The sequence below is a fragment of the Hippopotamus amphibius genome, chromosome 8 (assembly GCF_030028045.1).
Source record: "Hippopotamus amphibius kiboko isolate mHipAmp2 chromosome 8, mHipAmp2.hap2, whole genome shotgun sequence".
Taxonomy (NCBI): domain Eukaryota; kingdom Metazoa; phylum Chordata; class Mammalia; order Artiodactyla; family Hippopotamidae; genus Hippopotamus; species Hippopotamus amphibius.
In genome coordinates, this window is record NC_080193.1 from 81002912 (window position 1) to 81023799 (window position 20888).

At 39.5% G+C, this 20888-nt stretch overlaps 1 protein-coding gene across 1 annotated transcript in view; it reads right to left on the reverse strand.

Moving 5' to 3' along the window:
• RHBDD1 (rhomboid domain containing 1) overlaps positions 1-20888 on the reverse strand; it is a 124241-nt gene that overhangs the window by 80817 nt on the left and 22536 nt on the right. Inside the window, exons 2-3 of the mRNA XM_057746481.1 lie at positions 19886-20393; positions 18536-18668 (exon numbers count right to left, since the gene is read on the reverse strand). Coding sequence (XP_057602464.1) covers positions 18536-18668; positions 19886-20318 — 566 coding nt within the window. The 5' untranslated portion in view covers positions 20319-20393. The remainder of the gene's footprint in view (positions 1-18535; positions 18669-19885; positions 20394-20888) is intronic.

A 20888-nucleotide genomic window follows, 5' to 3' on the forward strand; every position in this document is an offset into this window, starting at 1 on the left:
GAAGCGAAAGACCTAGATAAGCCATGCCCAGCCGCCTGACCCACACACACCATGAGATAATAAAGATGTGTTTTAAGCCACTGTTTAATATAACTTGTTACATGGCAGTAGATAACTAATACAGAAGCCAACACCAGAAAAAACAAACAAACAGAGCCAGGAGGTAGAGATAGAATCCTGACAACATTGCTTGAGCTGAATCCCAGCACATCTGATGTCTCTGAAACCCTGAGATGAACCACTGGAAATTTGAATTATACAAGCCAATAGAGGTCCTTTCCTTAGATCAAGTTAGTTTGAGCTGGGCTTCTTTAAACTGTAACTAAAAGAATCTTAATTAAGGTATCCAAAGATGACAGAGGCAGTGTAGAATCAACAGATCTCAAAGTTTCAAAGAGAATTCTGCTCTACACTATTTCAGTTCCCATGTTGGCTAAGACTTTTTTAGATGGAATGGGGGGCTTGAATATTCTAATAAAAGTGTCAAAAAGGATGTTACTACACTAAAGAAATATTAACCCAGATGTTCAAGTTACTGAATGAATTCCCAGAACCTACACCCTTGTATTAGATACAGCTCCATTTGTCATGTGTGGGAGAAAATAAAAATAATATTGTAAGGCTTTAAAGAAAAAATACATATAAAAGTGTTCTATATATTGCCTAATACGTTGTAGGTATTAAACAAAATATGAGTCAAAATCCACCCACCTCATTTTTTAAAATTGAGAAACACTATTTTTTAGAACTCATTTACTATCTCTACTCAAGAGCTCTCTGAAATCCGTAGATAATTTTATTCAGTACAGTGTCATCCTCAGGGACTCTGATGTGCTCACACTTGTGTGAGTTTCATCAGGCCACCTTCTCGTACCTACAGAAGACAGCTCAGGGGCACTGAAGTGGTGGTAGCTCTTCCAACGAGCCAGACACTGATTTCAGGACTTTTTTGGTCTGAAATCTTTTTAGTCCTCCCAATAAACCCATGAGGTGGGTACTGTTACTGGTCCCACTTAACAGATAAGGAACTGAATCTGAGAAAAGTAAAGCCAAAGGCCAGGGTTATGAACTGGGGAGCTAACAGAAAGTGCGAGTGGCACTCAAATATGCACTGAGAGGAGGAGAAGTCAGGAATGTATTGCTCTCCAGTACCCCCTCACTGACGGATACACCTTCTGCCTGCCTTTGCTCAGCCTCTCTGTGTCTGGGAAAGCACACCTAGGATGTATAATCTGCAATGAGGAACATGAGAACAAGACTCCACACATATGACCAGGAGCCATATAATTGTTCATGTAACACAAGTCTAACAACATAATGGATCGTGTTTTACCCACGAAACACTTCCCCAAAAATGAACTAATCTATTCTGATTTCTAATTTGCACCCCTCAACAAACTTTTTCAAAAAACGTGTGAAAAACAAAAACAAAAACACTGTGCCTTCTTCAAATCTAAGATTTGTTTCACCAGGTGTTTTTAATCTTCTTTACTATTTGCTAAGAACTTTTGCCACCTGTTCCCCATCCAATCTTTTTTTTTTTTTTTTAGTTGATTCTGAGCTGAACCTTAAGAAAACTCAACTGAAACTGACATGCAAAAATCTATGACTTCCAGACCAAAAGGGGACCTCAAGCCATCATTAAAAACTAAGACCTCTGAGGAGGATCTCAGAAAAATATGGAGCACAGGAAGAACACCTCTCTCATTAGTTGGGCAGTCCACCTCTACCAGACAAGGAACAACAGCTCTCATGAGTCTTTTCAGACTAAATACAGCAGGGCTCCCGGTCCATGATTTTGCATCCCAAGGTTTCAGTTACCCAAGGTCAACCATGGTGCAAAAATGTTAAATGGAAGATTCCAGAAATAAACAATAAGTTTTAAGTTGTGCACTGTTCTGAGTAGCAACCCATCGCTGTCCTGGTCTGTCATGCCCGGGATGTGAATCATCCCTCTGTCCAGCACATATGCCTGTTAGACACTAAGTAGCCATCTGGGTTATCAGATCAACTGTCACGGTATTGCAGTGCCTGTGTTCAAGTCACCCTGATTTTACTTAATAACGGCCCTGAAGTGCAAGGGTAGTGACACTGGCAATTCGGATCTGCCAGAGAAGCCATAAAGTGCTTCCTTTAAGTGAAAAGGTGAAAGTTCTCAACTTAATAAAGAGGAAAAACTGTACGCTAAGGTTGTTAAAATCTACAATAAGAATGAATCTTCTATCCATGAAACTGTGAAGAAGGAAAAAGAAATCTGTGCTAGTTTTGCTGTCACACCTCAAACTGCAAAAGTTTGGCTATCATAATGCATGATAAGTGCTTAGTTAAGATGGAAAAGGTATTAAATTTGTACAATAAGATATTTTGAGAGAGACCACACTCACATAACTTTTATTACAGTATATTGTTATAATTGTTCTATTTTATTATTGTTGTTCGTCTTTTTCTGTGCCTGATTTATAAATTAAGGGGGTCTTGGAAGGTATTTCCTGAGAAGGGAGGACTCAGAAAAAGTCAGTCCTGTACCATTTGAAACATCATTACAAATAATGTGCATTAAACAGTGTATAATCAGTATGCCCAAGACACTTGATAGCAATCACATGTGGTGTCCTCAGAGCACTGGAGTGGAATTTATGAATTGTAAATGAACTTTTACGGTTTCTTAGGGCAAATCTTTAAAATCACTGCTACAATGCAAAAAGCTTAAAGACAGGTGTTTTCACCCTTCCTGTGTCTAGCTCTAACCCTCCAATCACTGTGGTTGTGACTTTAGTCACTTCTCAGTCCCTGCAAACACACCTTAAATCTCTTTCCATGAAAGCCATCTAATGCCTAACTCTTAGATTCTCAGATTAGGGATCTGATAATTCCAGAACATGACTAAGACCGCTATTATTGGTATAAAATACCAAATACAAGCCATAATAATGACCACAATGAAGAAGAAAATTCTTCCACCTTTGGAAAAACCACAATTCTTTACTGGCAGGAGGAAGAACTGTACACAGGAACATGGAAGCCACTCAGTTTTTCCCCATAAACAAGTCTTCCTGGATGAGAGCAGGAGAAATATGAGAGGGGTAACGAGTCAGTGAGAAACGTGGCGAAGACTCCTGATAATCCACGATCCTTACTTTTTCACTCCCAATTTGACTCTGGAATTAACGAGGGGACTTTCAATATTCCACAAGGTTACTCAGCCACCACTTGCCTGGATGGCCAAGCTCTGAGCAATCTCACACTTCTTGGAAGTGAACTGTCTTCCACGTGGACTCTCTCCTCGCCCCTCACTCAGCAGCACACGAGAAGGAGGAAAAGGGGAGGAGGCTGCCACGAGTCAGCCATCGGGTTAGATAAACCAGACACAGCTCCTGTTAGAAACCTACTTCACCACAAGCACACACAGTAGTACCGTGCTGAAACAACTTTAAGGCAATTCTCTAGTGGGAAAATGCAAAAGACAAATTAAAAAAAGAAAGAAATATTAGTAACAGCGAATTTCCATCAACACGACACTGGTTATCAGTAAAAAGATGGATTGGATGCTGTTCATTTTCAATTCATAGATTCTGCCTGTATATTCAGTACAATAGAGCATTGCAAGTTTAGAAAGCCATTTTTCTGCCTCCTGCATAGTACTGAATTATTTAAAACTCATTTGAAAAACACACACACCTGACAGTTTTTAAAATATCATTTGACAACAGCGTTTTCAACATCTATAAAAATATGTGCTAGAAAAGCAGATTCTGTACACACTGTCTTTCATTAGCAAGTCCTAAAGTATTTTTACCCACTGGTGCATCGCACTTCACAAAATCACTTGAGAGGAATAGGAAGCAATGTGAGTCTTTGTTCAGAGTTCAAGTTACTTGGTGTATAACATACAATGAATTTATACCACCCTCAAAGTAAAATTAACTGGTTCATCAAAATCTGCACAAGGGCAGTTACACTGAGACATCTTCCCTCAAAAGTTACAGGATCTAAGTCCGCACAAACTGACACTCGGTAAAATCTCATCAAATAAATTCTACAGCTTTGGATGCAATAGTGATGTTGGAATACATCTTAGAAACTCAAAGACCTTTTAAAAATTATATACCAATATTGTGTGGATCACAAAATCCCCGTAATGTTTTCTTTTAAAAAGAATTTTTGGTTTTAACAATATTAGTCCAAAACTAATAAAAAAAAGTGATCTCTTAAAATAGAAAAAAAAAATTTATGAAAATATACATCCTTTTAGAAGTTGATCTGGCTTCTTCCACATCTATGCTTACATCTCCTTTTTCATACCTACTGTTTCAAGTTTTCCTTCTAATTTTCTTAATTAAACCTGCCACAAACTTGCCCATTTGATTTGTCCTCTTAAAGCTATGGCCCTCCAATTATCTGTTATTTTTTTCCCTTTTCAGTTTATTAAAGTTTGCTTTTATCATTATCAACTCCATCTTCCTCTAGTCTTGTATTTATTCCTTTTCTAGCTTCATAACTTGAGGACTTTATTTACTTTTTAAACTTTGTTGCTATATTATAAAAAGCACGTAAAGAGTTTGATATGGAGTGCCCTCACTGTTCCTCTCTAAAGGTTTTTTCTTTTTTTATTTCCTCTCAATCAGGGAATAAATTTCTGAGTGATTATGAATGATTATTGGGATTTTTCTTCCTTTTACTCATATTTATTGACAGTCTTTAAAGTCTATTATTGCTTTGTGATCAGAGAACATGGCCTATAAAATCTCTATATTTTTAGAGGTGACTGAAGTTGCCTTTGTAGCCTAGTACACAGTCCCTGTTTATCTTGTTACCGCATGTAGGAATGTGTGGTCTCTGTGCAGGATGAGGCTGGGCCCACGGGGTTATGGACTGCTGGGCTCTGAGGGGCACTTCAACCACTTTAGCCCGCTGCTGAGCTGCCCTTCAAGCCTCCTGAATGTTTTCTTTTTCCCTGTTTGAACTGACTCTGCCTTCTAACTCAGCACTTAGGTTTTACATCTGACGTCTTTCCCCTCTAGACTTCTGAACTAGGGTCAGTAACTCAACAGTTTACACTGTGCCCATTATCTTTAGTTGGGCCAGCCACCCCAAACTGTCTTTATTCAACAAACATACACTTCTGAGTAACTATGATGCACCAAGCACACTGTTCTAGACACTAGGAACACGCAGCAAACAGCACAGACTAGAGCTCTCTGCCCTTTGGAACTTGGGAGGCACAAGTAAGTTAAGACTCATGAAAATATGTTACTGTTTATATTTTAATGACTCAATTTTTCCACTGTAAATAATGCATGCTCACTATAGAGGATTTCACACACACAAAAAAAAGTTAAATAAAAATAAGTAATTCCATACTGTTAACAACTGATAACATTTTTATGTGTTTTTCTTTAGTCCTTTTGGTGACTGTTCTTACTCTGGGAAAAAAACTGAAACCACATTATACGTAATACTTTGTATTCTGCTTTCTACCCTTATCTTTTTGTTTTCCTTCGCTCCCCGCGCTCTCGGCAGTGAAAGCACAGAGTCCTAACCACTGGACAACCAGGAACTCCCTCTACGCTTATCCTGATGATCTTCCAATCCTATTAATCTCTGAAAATAGCATTTTAAATGGCATGATTTATTAAACCACTTACCTACTACTAGATATTTAAGTGGATTCCAATCTTCCAATACTTCATGACAGTAAACATACTTACATCAATTTTTTTTTGTATCCACAGTTATAATTTGGACAATTTCCTAGAAAGGTAATTATCAAATTAAATAGTATAACTTTTTACAGCTCTTGATACATATTATTAAATTACTTTTCAGAAAGTTTGTACCAAGATACAGTCTCATTAGAAGTTTATGTAAACTCCCATTTCACCAAACTCTTAACAACAGTGATCATTTTTAACCTTGTTGGTTTAATAAGTAAAATACCTTATTTTAATTTTCTTTATTTGGTCAGCAATGAATTTTTATGTTTTACATTTATTAGTCACTGATTCTTTTTTTCTGTACATTTGTCTATTGATGGACTTCTTTCTTGCAGTTAGTACTGTTCATCACAAAGATATGATCCTCTTTTTCCCACATATTTCTAAGTTTTTTGCCTTTTATTTTAATTTATAATGTATTTGGACCTGGAGAAAAAAGTATTGCTTTTGACTTCATTTGAGATTATGTTCATTGTTTTTATGTTTAGAAATTTCCTCCCAACTCAAGAACTGAAATATTTCCCTCACACATTCTTAGACATTTTTCAGATGCTGTTTTCTAAATCTTCTAAACATAATCTGTATGAAATTTGTTTTGGAGTATAAAGCTGTAAGTTTCATTTCTTCCAAATGGTTAAACTATTCTTCAAATACCATTTGCTAAATAACCCTTATTTTCCCCACCGATTTATGATGTTATCTTTATTACATTTGTGGCCTATTTTGCCTTAAAAAGATGTAGGGGGAAAAGGCATGTCTTAGAATCATGGAACTATGGTAACATAAATAATAGAAGAGACATACATTACTAGAAATAAAACTTATTTATTTGACCTGTGTGTTATAAATGACTACAAAATTAAAATGCTCTCCTCTTGAATTCAGAGGGGAACAATGTCCATTTAAAGAGAGATAAATTAGAATCAAATTATTTCATCTCTCATATAAGCTAATGAGAAGCCAACTTTAAATGGAAGGAGCGTTCATGTAGTCTGCAGCCTGTTCTCAGCTGGTTATCACAGAATAATTGATGTACTAATGATTTCAATTCATAGCACCGACTGTCTTCATTTTGCATAATTTGAGCCAAACCTGAATGTAAATGGAAAACAGTTCTCTTGACTATTCAACTCCCAAGACTTTTAACTAAAAATCACTTAATACTGCAGAAGAGGAAGGGGGAAATTAGCAAATATAAAGAATTTTCTAGTTAAAAACATTCCTCCTTATACTGAAATGGGAAGAATTAGGTAAATACATCAGAAATCTCCAGAGATGGATTTATCATCTTATTAGTTGAGAGTGAATGTTGTGTAACGTATATATTCACTAGCGTCTCCTGAAAAAAAAATTCCAAATAGACCAAAGAGCATATTCTAAATATTCCAAAAGAAATAAATGTGCTTCACAGGGTTCACTTTTTTAATGAAAAAAAAAATATTAGTAAGAAAACAATCAACTCAAAGCAATTGCTACAATTGGTAATTAACTTTTCAGATTAAAAAAAGCCCTTTTCCTGTAGAACACATTTACACAGAGCTCTTTAAGAAGATATCACCTTTTAACTTAGGGCATACGACTTTTTTTGATTTTTAAAAAATTCTATCTTTTAAAAATAACCTCTAGTCATCATTACCTGAGACATCCAATACAGTAAACCCAAGTCTTGCACCTGTCACCGAGTTACCAGAACTGATCATTAACAAACCTAGTTAGTTAAGTACAGATTAGGTAAATGCTATCATCCACACACCCACAATTACATCACAGCATGATGGCCAATTAGTTTCAACCTGGGTAGTGAACCTTATTCCAGACAACTCTGTGTTCAACTGGAAAAACAGCGGCTTCCTTATTTCTACCTACTGTTCTTCTCTGTTATTGTGAGCCAGCCAGTTGGGTGAAGCAGGCCTGAAACAAGGTCTGAGTAATTTACAGACAGCAGGAGTCCGCCATGCTGGTGTGCTCTAGTTGGGATGGAAATTTCTCATATCTGCCTCTGTGTATGACGTGCACATCTTTCAGGGGAGCCACAACAGTTCCATTTAAGAGAAGACAACACGTGTTCATACACCTAAATTAAAACTTACTTAGAAACCATGCTACATGGCTAACTGAACACCGCTTCTGAGTTACAAGAGGGCGAATAAAAGGAAGTTAACGCTTATATACGTGGACATTCAGGAATGACATCTTACAACTCTTCGTTAAAAGTGAGACCAACTGTCACCACCCAGAGGAGCTGCTATGGACTGAATTTCGCGCCCATCCAAATTCACATGTTGAAACCCCATCTCCCACTGTGATGATATGTGCAGATGGGACCTTTGGGAGATAATTAGGCTTAGGGGAGGTCATGAGGGTGGGATTCCCACGATGGCATGCTCGCTCTCTCGCGTTCTCTCTCTCTCCCTGTCATGTGAAGACATAGTAAGAAGGCAGCCATCTATAAGCCAGGGAGAGAGTCCTTCCCAGACACCAACCATGTTTGACTTCCAGCCTCTAGAACTGTGAGAAAATAAAATTCTGTTGTTTAAGCCACCCAATCTATGATATTTTGTTATGGCAGCCCAAGCTGACTACCACAGGAGCCTAAGGAGACATGAAATGTCATGTGGTATTCCAGATAAGAACCTGGAACAGAAAAAGAACATCATGTGAGAACTAGGGAAATCTGAATAAAGTATGGAGTTTAGTTAATGATAATGTCACAGTAGCTCATCAATGGTAACAAATACACCAGACTAATGTTAAGATGTCAAAATGAGGTGAAACTGGGTGCAGGTTATGTGGGAGCTTTCTGCATCTCTTCACACTTTTTCTGTAAATCTAAAGCCACTCAAAAAAATAAAATTTATTTAAACCATATAAATAAATCTACTCCCAAAATAACCCATCAGACCATTTCTTTATTTTCAGTGTAAAAAACTTTCTGTTCTTAACTACAGTTTAGAATAAATCCTTATCCATTAATATCAGCCAAAAAAATCCCATAAATATTGTCTGTTATTATTTATAGAACCTAAAATTGTACTCTGTACTTAAGATCTCTTAGTATATGTAATCTAATACAAACCCCTTGAAATTCACTATCACCACTTATAGCATCTTGAAAATAAGCAGAGGACACAAAGACAAGTCACAGATGAGGAAATATAACTTACTAAAAAGGAAATAAAAAGTTGTCCCATTTCACTAACAAAAGAATTATAAATAACATCAAGAGAATACTTTTTGTTACATATCAAATTTCCAAAAAACTTATAGCAAATATTCAGGCTGGCCAAGAAGTAGGGAAGCAGACACATTCATATGCTGTTGGTGGGCCATAAACTAGAACAAACTTATAGAAAGCAAGTTAATAATATGTATAAAAGAGCCATGAAAATAGCTCAAATCCATTATTCTAATTCTGGAAATCTATTATGAGGACATATTTAGATCTGGGAGCCAAGACTAGTAAATAATGTTTTGATAGACATCCTCACTTGTAATTTGGATGATGAGGTAATAAAATTAGCACGTAAAATTAGTGAATGAGAAAATAAAGGAACCACAACAGGAATCATTATACAGCCATTAAAACTGAGGCTCCTCAAGAGCTGCTGCTGATAACAAGTTAAACGAGAAAGTAGGAAATATAACTGCGTGTGAGGGGAGGGGTGTGTGATGGCAGAATGCTAAAAGGAGTTTTCTCTGGGTAGGAGACTATGGTCAATTTGTTTTCTTTATCATACTTTATATATTTTCAGCTTTTCCACACATTATATATTGTTCTTTCAATTAGGAGCTGAGAAATTAGGTTACAGTCTCGTTTAGCTACTGCTTTTTTTATCAGTTTAATTCTTTATGTAATATAACCAGTTTTTAAAAGAGATTGTTATACTAAATCTCTTATAAAAGAAAGAAGAAAACTCAGTAGTCAGAAACAATTCTTTTCTGTTCTTAATGCACCTCCTATTCAGCTTGAAGCTCTTCCTACGGTGGTCAGGGATGGGCCAGCTGTTCAGGACAAGACTGGGTCTACTCTCTTGCCACAAGCTTGGACTCCAGAGCTAGAGAGATGATTTACACACCCCCTTTCCCTCAATGAGTTCCAATTCCAGTGGGAGGGAAAGTTCTCTGCCTCGAAAGTTCTCATTCTCATCTCATAAAACCGCGCTCAAGGGAGTCACTGCTTTGGTTAAGTACTGCTCTCACCTTGAGCTCTGTTCAACTGTAAGTCCTCCTGGGAGACAAACAAATTAACTAACTCTTTCATATAACTCATATAACTTTCCTTTATGGGAGTCTGTAAAGAGAGAAGGGAGGAAATTGTACAAATGAACATCCAAGGAATGCAGAAGAAAAATCTGCTCAGGAGAGTCCTGGAATGTTGCTTCAAACTGAACTCTTTAATAGACTGGGAAAACATGTTTCCATGAAATAAAACAGAGGGTGAGTATCAATTCTATATACATTTGTCATCCAAGTTTAGTAGAAAAATGCAAACATCCCAGTAGATACAAAAGATGTAATTGTGTAATGTAAACAGAAAAGCAATGCTTCAGAAAATGCTCATCCTTGGCAGTAAATAAATTCATATATACACACACATACACACACACATACAGAAGAACACCAAACAACTTAGCAACATCACATTATACCTATCAAAAAAGTGTGTTTTTTCTAAATGATGGCCCCCAATACAGGTCAATTTATAATAAAACTGACAAAAATGACATAATAAATTGGTATAACTTCTTGAAAAACAACTTAACCCACCCTTGAAAAACAGGAATCTGAGACAGGAGCCCTCTGTCCTCTCAATGGGCTACCACAACACTGCCCCAGCCCTGAGAAGACCACAATTCCTCCTTAGCTCTCATCCATCAGGCCCGTTTCGTTAAAGGAGCTTTCTCTGCAAAGCAGCATTAAATCTCATTGGATTTACCTATTTGTCACTTGCTTGTTTACATAAACTCCCAATGTATATTTTAACCTTATACCCAACCGGGTTTTGTTTTATTTTCTACTAAGCTATTGGAAATACTTCTACGTTTAAAAAGCTTGGCAAGGAATGTTACACTTTTGGGGAAAATGTGTTACCTTTTACACTTCATTGTCTCCTTTGCTCTAGATAACGGCCTTTCTCTTGAATTCTCAAAGGATTTTTATGAATAACTTTGTTTGTAACTGAACAACCGTTACTAGCATTTCTGGTTTAGATGAAGTCTAAATCTGTTAGCACACATCTCTGTATACACACAGCTATCTTGAGAGCGGGCATGGTCATTAATAAGCCCTGCGAACTAATGCTTATTCTAATGAAAGGTGATAAATTAGTAGAATTCTGTAATCACAGCCTGTTCTCATTGCCACCAAAGACCTGGCAATCTAATCCTCTTCCGCTGAAGGCAATAAATGTCTCTGATCCTGTATTTAACTCTAGTTTAAGCAATGAGTAGCTGCTTTTAAAGCAGCACTTCCCAAAATTTGTGTACTGTGTCCCACAATAAAAATACATTTTAGAGAAAGGGAAAAGGGAAACACAATTAATGTATGAATACTTAGAGTCCTATAAAATCCCTCAAGTTTAGTCATTTCTTTGGATCTTAATTTCCTTATGAAGGCTCTTATGTCATGTAAAACATATTAAATAAATTTGTAGGCTTTTCTTCTGTTAAAAAAATACATTTTAGAAATATAGCACACATACACATATAGCTAAAACAAAAGTTCCTTGAAATAATTCCCTTACCATATTCAACATTCTTTTTCTTTCTCTTTCCTTCCTTCCTCCCTCCTTTCCTCCTCCTCACCCTTCCCCTCCTCCTCCTTCTTCTCCTCTCTCTCTTTCTTTTTTTTTTTTAAGAACTTTTATTGAGATACAGTTAACAGACAATAAACAGCATATATTTACAGTGTATAATTTGGTGTTCCAATCTCCCAGTTCATTCCCCCCCAACCCTCCCCGCTTTCCCCACTTGGTGTCCATGTGTTTGTTCTCTACACCTGTGTCTCTATTTCTGCCTTGCATTTCCTCTTTCACAGTTGTTAGCAACTGCCTTATGTATTGAGGTGCTCCTATATTGGGTGCATAGATATTTATAATTGTTATCTCCTCCTCCTGGATGGATCCCTTGATCTTTATGTAGTGTCCTTTCTTGTCTCTTGCAACATTTTTTATTTTAAAGTCTATTTTATCTGAGATGAACATTGCTACTCCAGCTTTCTTTTGATTTTCATTTGCATGGATTGCCATCCCCTCACTTTCAGTCTGTATGTGTCCCTAAGTCTGAAGTGGGTCTCTTGGAGACAGCATATATATGGGTCTTGTTTTTGTATCCATTCAGCCACTCTGTGTCTTCTGGTTGGTGCATTTAGTCCATTTACATTCAAGGTAATTGTCGATATGTATGTTCCTATTACCATTTTCTTAATTGTTTTGTTGTTGTTTTTGTAGGTCCTTTTCTTCTCTTATGTTTCCTGCTTAGAGAAGTTCCTTTAGCATTTGTTGTAGGGCTGGTTTGGTGGTGCTGAACTCTCTTAGCTGTTGCTTGTCTGTAAAGCTTTTGATTTCTCCATCGAATCTGAAGGAGATCCTTGCTGGGTAGAGTATTCTTGGTTGTAGGTTCTTCCCTTTCATCACTTGAAATATATCATGCCACTCCCTTCTGGCTTGCAGAGTTTCTGCTGAGAAATCAGCTGTTACTCTTATGGGAGTTCCCTTGTATGTTACTTGTCGTTTTTCCCTTGTTGCTTTTAATAACTTTTCTCTGTCTTTAATTTTTGTCAGCTTGACTAATATATGTCTTGGCATGTTTCTCCTTGGGTTTATCCTGCCTGGGACTCTCTGCACTTCCTGGACTTCGGGAGCTATTTCCTTTCCCATGTTATGGAAGTTTTCAACTAGAATCTTTTCCAATATTTTCTCAGGTCCTTTCTCTCTCTCTTCTCCTTCTGGGACCCCTATAATGTGAATGTTGGTGCGTTTAACATTGTCCCAGAGGTCTCTTAGGCTGTCTTCAGTTCTTTTCATTCTGTCTTCTTTATTCTTTTCTGCATCAGTGATGATCACCATTCTGTCTTCCAGGTCACTTATTCGCCCTTCTGCCTCAGTTAATCTGCTATTGGTTCCTTCTAGTGTATTTTTCATTTCCGTTATTGTGTTGCATATCTCTGTTTGTTTGCTCTTTAATTCTTCTAGGTCTTTGGTAAACTTTTCTTGCAACTTTTCAATCTTTGCATCCAGTCTTTTTTCAAAGTCCTGGATCATCTTCACTATCATTATTCTGAATTCTTTTTCTGGAAGCGTGCCTATCTCCTCTTCATTTAGTTGTTTTTCTGGGGCTTTATCCTGTCCCTTCATCTGGTACAAAGTCCTCTGCTTTTTCATTTTCTCTTTCTGTGGCTGTGGTTTTCAGTTCCACAAGACGAAATACTGCTGATACTGCTTGATACTGCTGTCTGCCCTCTTGTGGAGGAAGCTATCTAGGAGCCTCCTGTGTGCTTCCTGATGGGAGGGACTGATTGTAGGTAGGGCTGGGTGGGTAGAGCTCGGTAAAGCTCTAATCCGATTTGGTGGGCAGATTTGGTGAGCGGAGCTCAGTAAAACTTTAATCTGCTTGTCTGCTAATGGGTTGGGCTGTGTTCACACCTTGTTGGTTATTTGGCCTGAGGCCACCTAGTGCTGGAGCCCACAGGCTCTTTGGTGGGGCTAATGGCAGACTCTGGGAGGGCTCACACCAATAAGCACTTCCCAAAATCCCTGCTGCCAGTGCCCCTGCCTCCTTGGTGAGCCATAGCTGCCCCCCCACCTCTGCAGACAACCCTCCAACACCAGCAGGTAGGTCTGGTTCAGTCTCCTATGGGGTGACTGCTCCTTCCCCCTGGGTCCTGGTGAGCACAATTTTTTGTGTGCCCTTCAAGAGTGGAGTCTCTGTTTCCCCCAGTCCTGTGGAGATCCTGCAATCAAATCCCACTGGCTTTCAGAGTCTGATTCTCTGGGGATTCCTCCTCCCATTGCTGGACTCCCAGGTTGGGAAGCCTGATGTGGGGCTCAGAACCCTCACTTTAGTGGGTGGACTTCTGCAGTATAACTGTTCTCTAGTTTGTGAGTCACCCACCCAGCATTTATGGGATTTGATTTTAATGCGATTGTGCCCCTCCTACCGTCTCATTGCAGCTTCTTCTTTGTCTCTGGATGTGGGGTGTCTTTTTTGGTGAGTTCCAGTGTCTTTCTGTCAATGACTGTTCAGTAGTTAGTTGTAATTCTGGTGCTCTTGCAAGTGGGAGTGACTCTCTCTCTTTGTTTCTAATGCTAGTTGTGACCCACTAAATTGATTTCAGAACCTTTTAGTGGATTAGAACTCACAGTTGCCAACCACTGCTTTAAAGCCCTGTTACTTGATGGGTGAGGCTGTTATGACTCGTGGTACCACAGCATCTCAGCATGGATTCCTCCTCAAGCCTCTCTCCTTGGCTCTCTTCTGCTTTCACTCCACTTTCTCCCTCACTGTCCAAACACTGTCCTTTGTACTCCTTTGCTTTTCATTCTACCTCCCCTCCCCTTTCTTTCATTCAACCTGTTGACATTACGCACAACAAATCTCCCCAAATGTAGTGACATAAAACAACACTTGTTTTCTTCCACTCACAGATTCTGTGGGTCAGGAATTCAGAAGGCAGGGGGGTGACTGGTCTCTGCTCCACCATGTTGAGGCTGGGTGGACTCATGGCTGTAGCTAACGGCCATTCACTCATGTGTCACGCACTGCGTCCTCGCAGCATGGTGGAATCAGGGAACATGGGCTCCACGGGCAAGTGTTTCAGCTCACAAGGCAAGAAATTTCTTGCCTCAGAAGTAACGTGGCACTTTTGCTGCCATTCACAAACTACAGTGAGTCACAAATCCACCCAATTCAGGGGGAGGGGCACTGGACCCCGCCTCCATGTGGAACACGTGAGACAGGAGATAGTGTTCCTGTCATCTTCCAAACTGTTATTCCCAACCTCAGTCCTAATTCCCAAGGCAAAGATCCAATAGATTTCGACATAGCTAGATCCATAAGGGTGTCAACTAGCACTCAAACATGATGTGTGCCAGCCGAACTCACTGTCCTTTTTTATGTGCCCTGTGTCAGTACCACTGGGGAAGAAAGAACTGTATGTTGCATTTTAGAGGAATATGCCAGGAGCACCTTACTACAAAATGTAAGCAGACGCAAGAAGAGAACTCAAAGAAGGATGGGAGTTCCCTGCATCTAAGGAATTCTGCTGCACGTGGAACACGGGCAGATCTTACAGTCAGTCCCTGTGATGAGAGAGACAGGTGGCCATTCTCCTTCGGACAAAGTGTTAACAGTTCATGCTAATTAGCAACTGTTAATTAGCAATTTCAGTTTTTATACAATATATGTTCTCACATACTTTACTGCTTCCTTTCTCTCCCATCCCTGATTGCATGAAGCTCCGCATCTTTCCTTTCATACAAGCTAAGAAACGGTCAAGAGTACTGCTGGAGGGGCAGCACAAGAGTTGGGAGCAGCGATTCTCAAAGTGTGCTCCACGAGCCACTGGAGGCCCCAGAGGCCCTTCCAGCAGTTCATGAAGTCAAAACTATTTTCATAATAACACTGAGAGGCATTATGTGCCCTTTTCCATGTGTCGACATTTGCACTAATGGTATAAAAGCAATGGTGGGTATGACTGCTTGTGCCTTGGCTGCTTGAATCAAATGAACCAAGGTGGTGACTCCAAACAGTACCAATAGTCGCTGTGTTTTTCACAGCCACACACATTGACATTTAAAAAGAAAAAAAGAAAGTTTTATTTAAGAATATCCTTGATGAACAGTAAAAATTTTAATTTTTAAAATATCATTATTAGTATACATCTTTTTTATATGCCATACGACAAAGTGGGAAATAAGCATAAAGCACTTCAACTCTACATGCAAGTAAGATGCCTTTTCCAGGCAAAGCGCTGGTGCGGTGGTTTGAGTTGTAAGATGAACTAGCCACTGTTTTCATGGACCCTCCCCCGCCATGCTTACTTGAAAGAAAAACTGATAGACTGTGGTTAAATAAATGGAAAATGGCACAAATTTTCTCAAAAATAAACAATGGGAGCCTTCAAAAAAAAAAAAAAACACTAATGACATTTATCGTCAATGATAAATTTTGAGCTTTAAGGTGAAAATCAGAATTTCGGAATCACCTCCCTGCTGTGTCACCTCGCCTACACAAACACCCACCAGGGTCCCAGGACACGCAGGGAAAGGAAAAGACCATGTGAGGCAAAGACATCACTGAAACAAGGGACACTTGAGAACTAAGAAAGCAAAGCCCCAGCAAAGGAGTGCGGATTACTTCACTCTGCTGGTCAAGTCTACACCCCTCCCAGTGCTTAAAGAATGGCGGCTGTTTGGAGTGGCTTCCCTCCATAAAACTCCCTAACTGGGGGAAATTACCAATTCTGTGGCTTTCATAAAACACAGAGTTCCACCAAATGTTTGCTTGGCAGGGTTTTTCTCTCTCTCAAAGGGCAGCTCATTAAGTCCGTCAATAAAGCAGGCTTTGTTCTAAAGATTTACAGTGTTTTCCCAATGAAAATTCTAATTGACAACCACCAGGAGAATAACAATGCAGAGCAGGGAGAGCTCTGGTTTCTCCCATTCTTCCAAGATCCACCTCAAAGGAGTGTTCCCCTCTTAGGTTTCCTGGACCAGCCAGCGTTCAGCTCTGTCTTTATTGGACATATGCATAAGTACATGCTTGGATATCAGAAGTTTATCATTCAAAGTAGTCAACTCTTAAAAACCAAAAGATTTAGTCTTTCAAACTTCAAAGGAAATTTCATTTAATTCCCAAGCTCAGAAATACCAGGTCTCTCCACGCAGAATAAGCATATTACACGAAAATGCAACCATGCCTTTTCTATGTAAAGGGGAAACTCTTAAAAAATAAAACGCATGATGTGAGTCTTCAGAAATAGCTGTATGAGAATATTAAAGGCACTGCTATTGAATGGATTCGTTATAGAATAAAAGTTCAAGTACCAGAGGGAGTGATTTTCATATGAATGTTGGGTGTTGCCCTCACACACAAGAGTCTCTGGTCTACACAGAGAACCAAGTCACATCAAGCAAGTCCGGGAGCTGTGAGTGACAAGGTATAGAGAGGGCTGTTCAGATAAGGGACAGACATTACTGGACCCTTTTTCAAAGAAAACTTTGAAGATTTTGTTAGGCTTTCTTCGAGGAACTGTCACAAGATAACAATAAAGTTGCAAATGAGTGGTGTTTAGTGGCCACATCACTGCCTTTTACAGACCAGCTGGCAATGGCTGCCCCCGATGGGAAATTAGCATTAAAGAAGGACTCAAGGTTACTGGGCTGACACACAGCCCAAGGAGAATACTCTCAAAGTACGACATCCAGTACGGTCACACAAACCAAAAGCTGAGAAAAAAAGCTCCTGTTTGAAAAGAACAGCAGCAAAAAAATATCCTCCTTACTTCTTTCTGAGTCTTCCTGAATCTCGCCCTTCTTTCTCCAAACAGCGTCTAGGTCCCCAGAGTAAAAATAAACCATGGGCTTCCAGTTGCATTATACAGATTAAGAGAAGTGCAGCTGGTGGAAGAGGTGGGAAAATAACACAATTCACTCTCCTTTTCCTGAACAGAAAGCAGAGAAAAGAACCAAAGTGGAAAAGCACTCCCCCAACCTTACCACCATCCCCAAGCACACCAGGACCAGGAGTCAGGAGGCCTGAATCCTAACTAGTCTAGTGTCCACCAGGACACTGCTTGCTGAGCCCTTAAACCTTCTGAATTTCCTCATTCTCTCCTGTAAAGGAAATTCACAGACGTCGGTGATACCCATTTTGTGTTCCCTGGAGCTCTAGCGTTCTGTGGAGGTACCTCTGAGGTAGCCACATTGACACAGGGGTGAGGCAAAGGGAGTGGGACCTCATGCTTCCTCTCCACCCAAAACAGTTCAGAGTTGACAAGCCTGTGAGTAAAGTCTTTTGTTTATTTTTATGTATTTTATTTATTTATTTGGCTGCACTGAGTCTTAGCTGTGGTGCACAGGATCTTCGTTGCAGCACTTAGGATCTTTTAGTTGTGGCACGTGGGATTTTTTTTTTTTTTTTTTTTTAGTTGCAGCGTGCAGACTCTTAGTTGTGGCATGCATGTGGGATCTAGCTCCCTAACCAGGGATTGAACCCAGGCCCCCTGCATTGGGAGCATGGAGTCTTAACCGCTGGACCACCAGGGAAGTTCCAGGTCTTTTGTTTAAAGGGTCTATCACCAAGACAATTTACAACTAAAATGGCTTAAAAGCACTGGATCAACATACCTTTTGATTTTATATCTATTGGGTTGGCCAAAAAGTTTGTTTGGCTTTAAGTAAAAATAAAAGTCACATTTTTCATTTTCACCAAGAACTTTATTGGACAACATAGTCATTAACTGAATGAACTTTTTGACCAACCGAGTAATTATGTGGTTTCTATGTACCTCTTTGGATTATTATCACTGTAATTAATTAACTGATAGGCTGGTTAATATTAATCCTCAAATCTGTGTTCTACTTAAAAGGTGAGGAAATGGAAACTCAGATAAGACAAGTACATCAAAATCACACAGCTCAGTAGCTGATGGGATTCAAGCACAGGAATATCTGACATCAAAACCATTAAGCTGGATTCTGTCTTTATAATTAAAGAATAAACTTCACAGTAAAAGACAATTGATTACTTCATTATGACTACAATTCTTTCTCCACGGAACCTCAGGTTCTTCATTTGTATTCTCTAACAGTAAACACTTACCCTGGCGTGATGAAATGAATAGCCAGAAGTTCTGCCCAACAAGCAAATTTGTTGGGTACCAGAAAGCCCAAAACGCTGACAAAGCCTCCAGGGCAATAATGGTTGTTAAGAACTTTCAAAGCAAACAAAACTCCTAAAAGAGAATAGAAAGCATACAAATATCAATAATTCAAATGTGGACATGATCAACATTTGCAAAGAAAACTAGCAAAGTGAAAACAATTATTCTACTACATCCAACTCTTTGCTTTGAAACATACTCTGTCCCCTACGACAAGTCAACCCTGCATTTGGTAGAAAGATAGTCTTCAAGGCAATCACTCCTTTGACGTTTCTTAATGCAGAAGTTCATCCTGACTTTGAGTATGCTGCTAAATACATAACACAGAAAATGGCAATAAGACACCTGCAGTGGAACAATACGAAATGCCAGTGAACAGTAAACTTCAAAGTCGTTCATTTTATGCTATGTGATTTTTAACTCAATTTAAAAAAATACCATTAATGTGTATTTTTCTAAGTCCTATGGAAATACATATTGAAGGCAGGCAATATTTCCTTTCTTCTCACACAGTTAGATGTGAGAAGAAAGGGGGAAGTGGGAAGGACAGTGGGGAAAGTAGAGGGAAGGATTTGATTCCCTTCTGTTTCAGGGCTATTTCCCTCCTACCCTTCTAATTTTTAGAATACCGATTTTAGTCCTATGAGAAAAATGTAAAAAAAGAACTAGTGAAGGGGAACAGCTTAAAGTCATGAAGACTGGGTTCAAATCCCAGCTCCATCACTTAATGAGGTGTGTAAGCTTGAGAGAGTTACCCTACTTCTCTGGGCCTTGGCTTCCTCATCTGCAAAATCAAGACAAGGCCACCTCCCCAGGGACCTGTCACATTAATTAAACAGCATGAATTATGTATGGACACTATCCTGGCTCTGAAAACATGATAAGCATGCCATCGTAGGGTGTGGTGCATTTATTTTAATGGAGTTATTGAGAGGCACACTCTTCTTTTTGGGAAACTCCCTATCAAAACACACCAGTGCCTCTCTCCCTGGTCCCAGCATGAAAAAGCCAGTGCATATTTCAGGACCATGTCTCCTACAAAACTACCTCTGGGCAGACCCTAGTCTCAACTGTCCGAGAGTGAATGATGCGGCATAATGGGAAATAGTAAAATCTATGTCCCTCCTCTGCTCCAATCAACCTATTCTCCAAAATCCAAGCCCCAACAGCCCTTAGCCATTCAGAATTCATATCCCTCACCAACTGGGACCCCTGCTTCAAAAAATGACAATAGCTGCACCTCCCTTACTGTCTTCACACATGCTACTTTAGAACTGTATCTGCCTTACCTGAGAAACCTACAGCACAGTTCCTTCTGAAGTCAGGTTCATCTGTAAATTCTGCCATAGCAAATTCCAAGAACAGGTACACCACCCCAGTGAGTAGGGAGAATGTGCTGATGACGTAGGCAAACCATCTACTTCCTAGTCTTCGTTCCAGGTGAATTCCTTTCCATAGCATGGAGGCCATATTGAAATACAAGTGCCAATCATCCACGTGGTGCAGAGGGGAAAGCAGTAAGCGCTGCCAGTCTTTTTGCTGGTAACACGTCTCCACACTAAGGCAAGAGCTGAGCAGCGGCTTCAGAGGACTCAAGAAGAACCAGATGTTGAGAGCCAAAGTTGCTAGGGTGACAGGTGGAATACTGTTGATCCCAACGTGGAAGATCTGAGAAAGGAGCAGAAGCAGCCCAATATTAATTCCTCTTGATCTCCGCTGCATGGTTAGGTATCAGGCCAGTGATGGGAAAATGTGGTCAGATGTGAGGAATCTGGGAAGATACAGAGGCAGCTGAACCTAAAACATAAAATAAAATGCACATGAAAATCCATCAATTAAGAATTAGGACATTGGGACTTCCCTGGTGGTGCAGTGGTTAAGAATCCACCTGCCAATGCAGGGGACATGGGTTTGAGCCCTGGTCCAGGAAGATTCCACATGCTGTGGAGCAACTAAGCCCGTGTGCCACAAATACTGATCCCTCATGCTGCAACTACTGAAGACCGCATGCCTAGAGCCTGTGCTCTGCAACAAGAGCCCACACTCCACCACACTGAGAAGCCCCTACACTGCAACAAAGAGTAGCCCCCGCTCGCCACAACTAGAGAAAGCCCAGGCACAGCAACAGAGACCCAACACAGCCAAAAAAAAAAAAAAAAAAATTAAGACATTGACAAGACGTGCTCACTTAAAGATGAGCTTACATTATGCATATATATCTCATCTCCCATCTAACAGAAACATTTATTTTCTGTGTCTTCCAGGACACTGACTGATGTCCCTCCTCCTTTC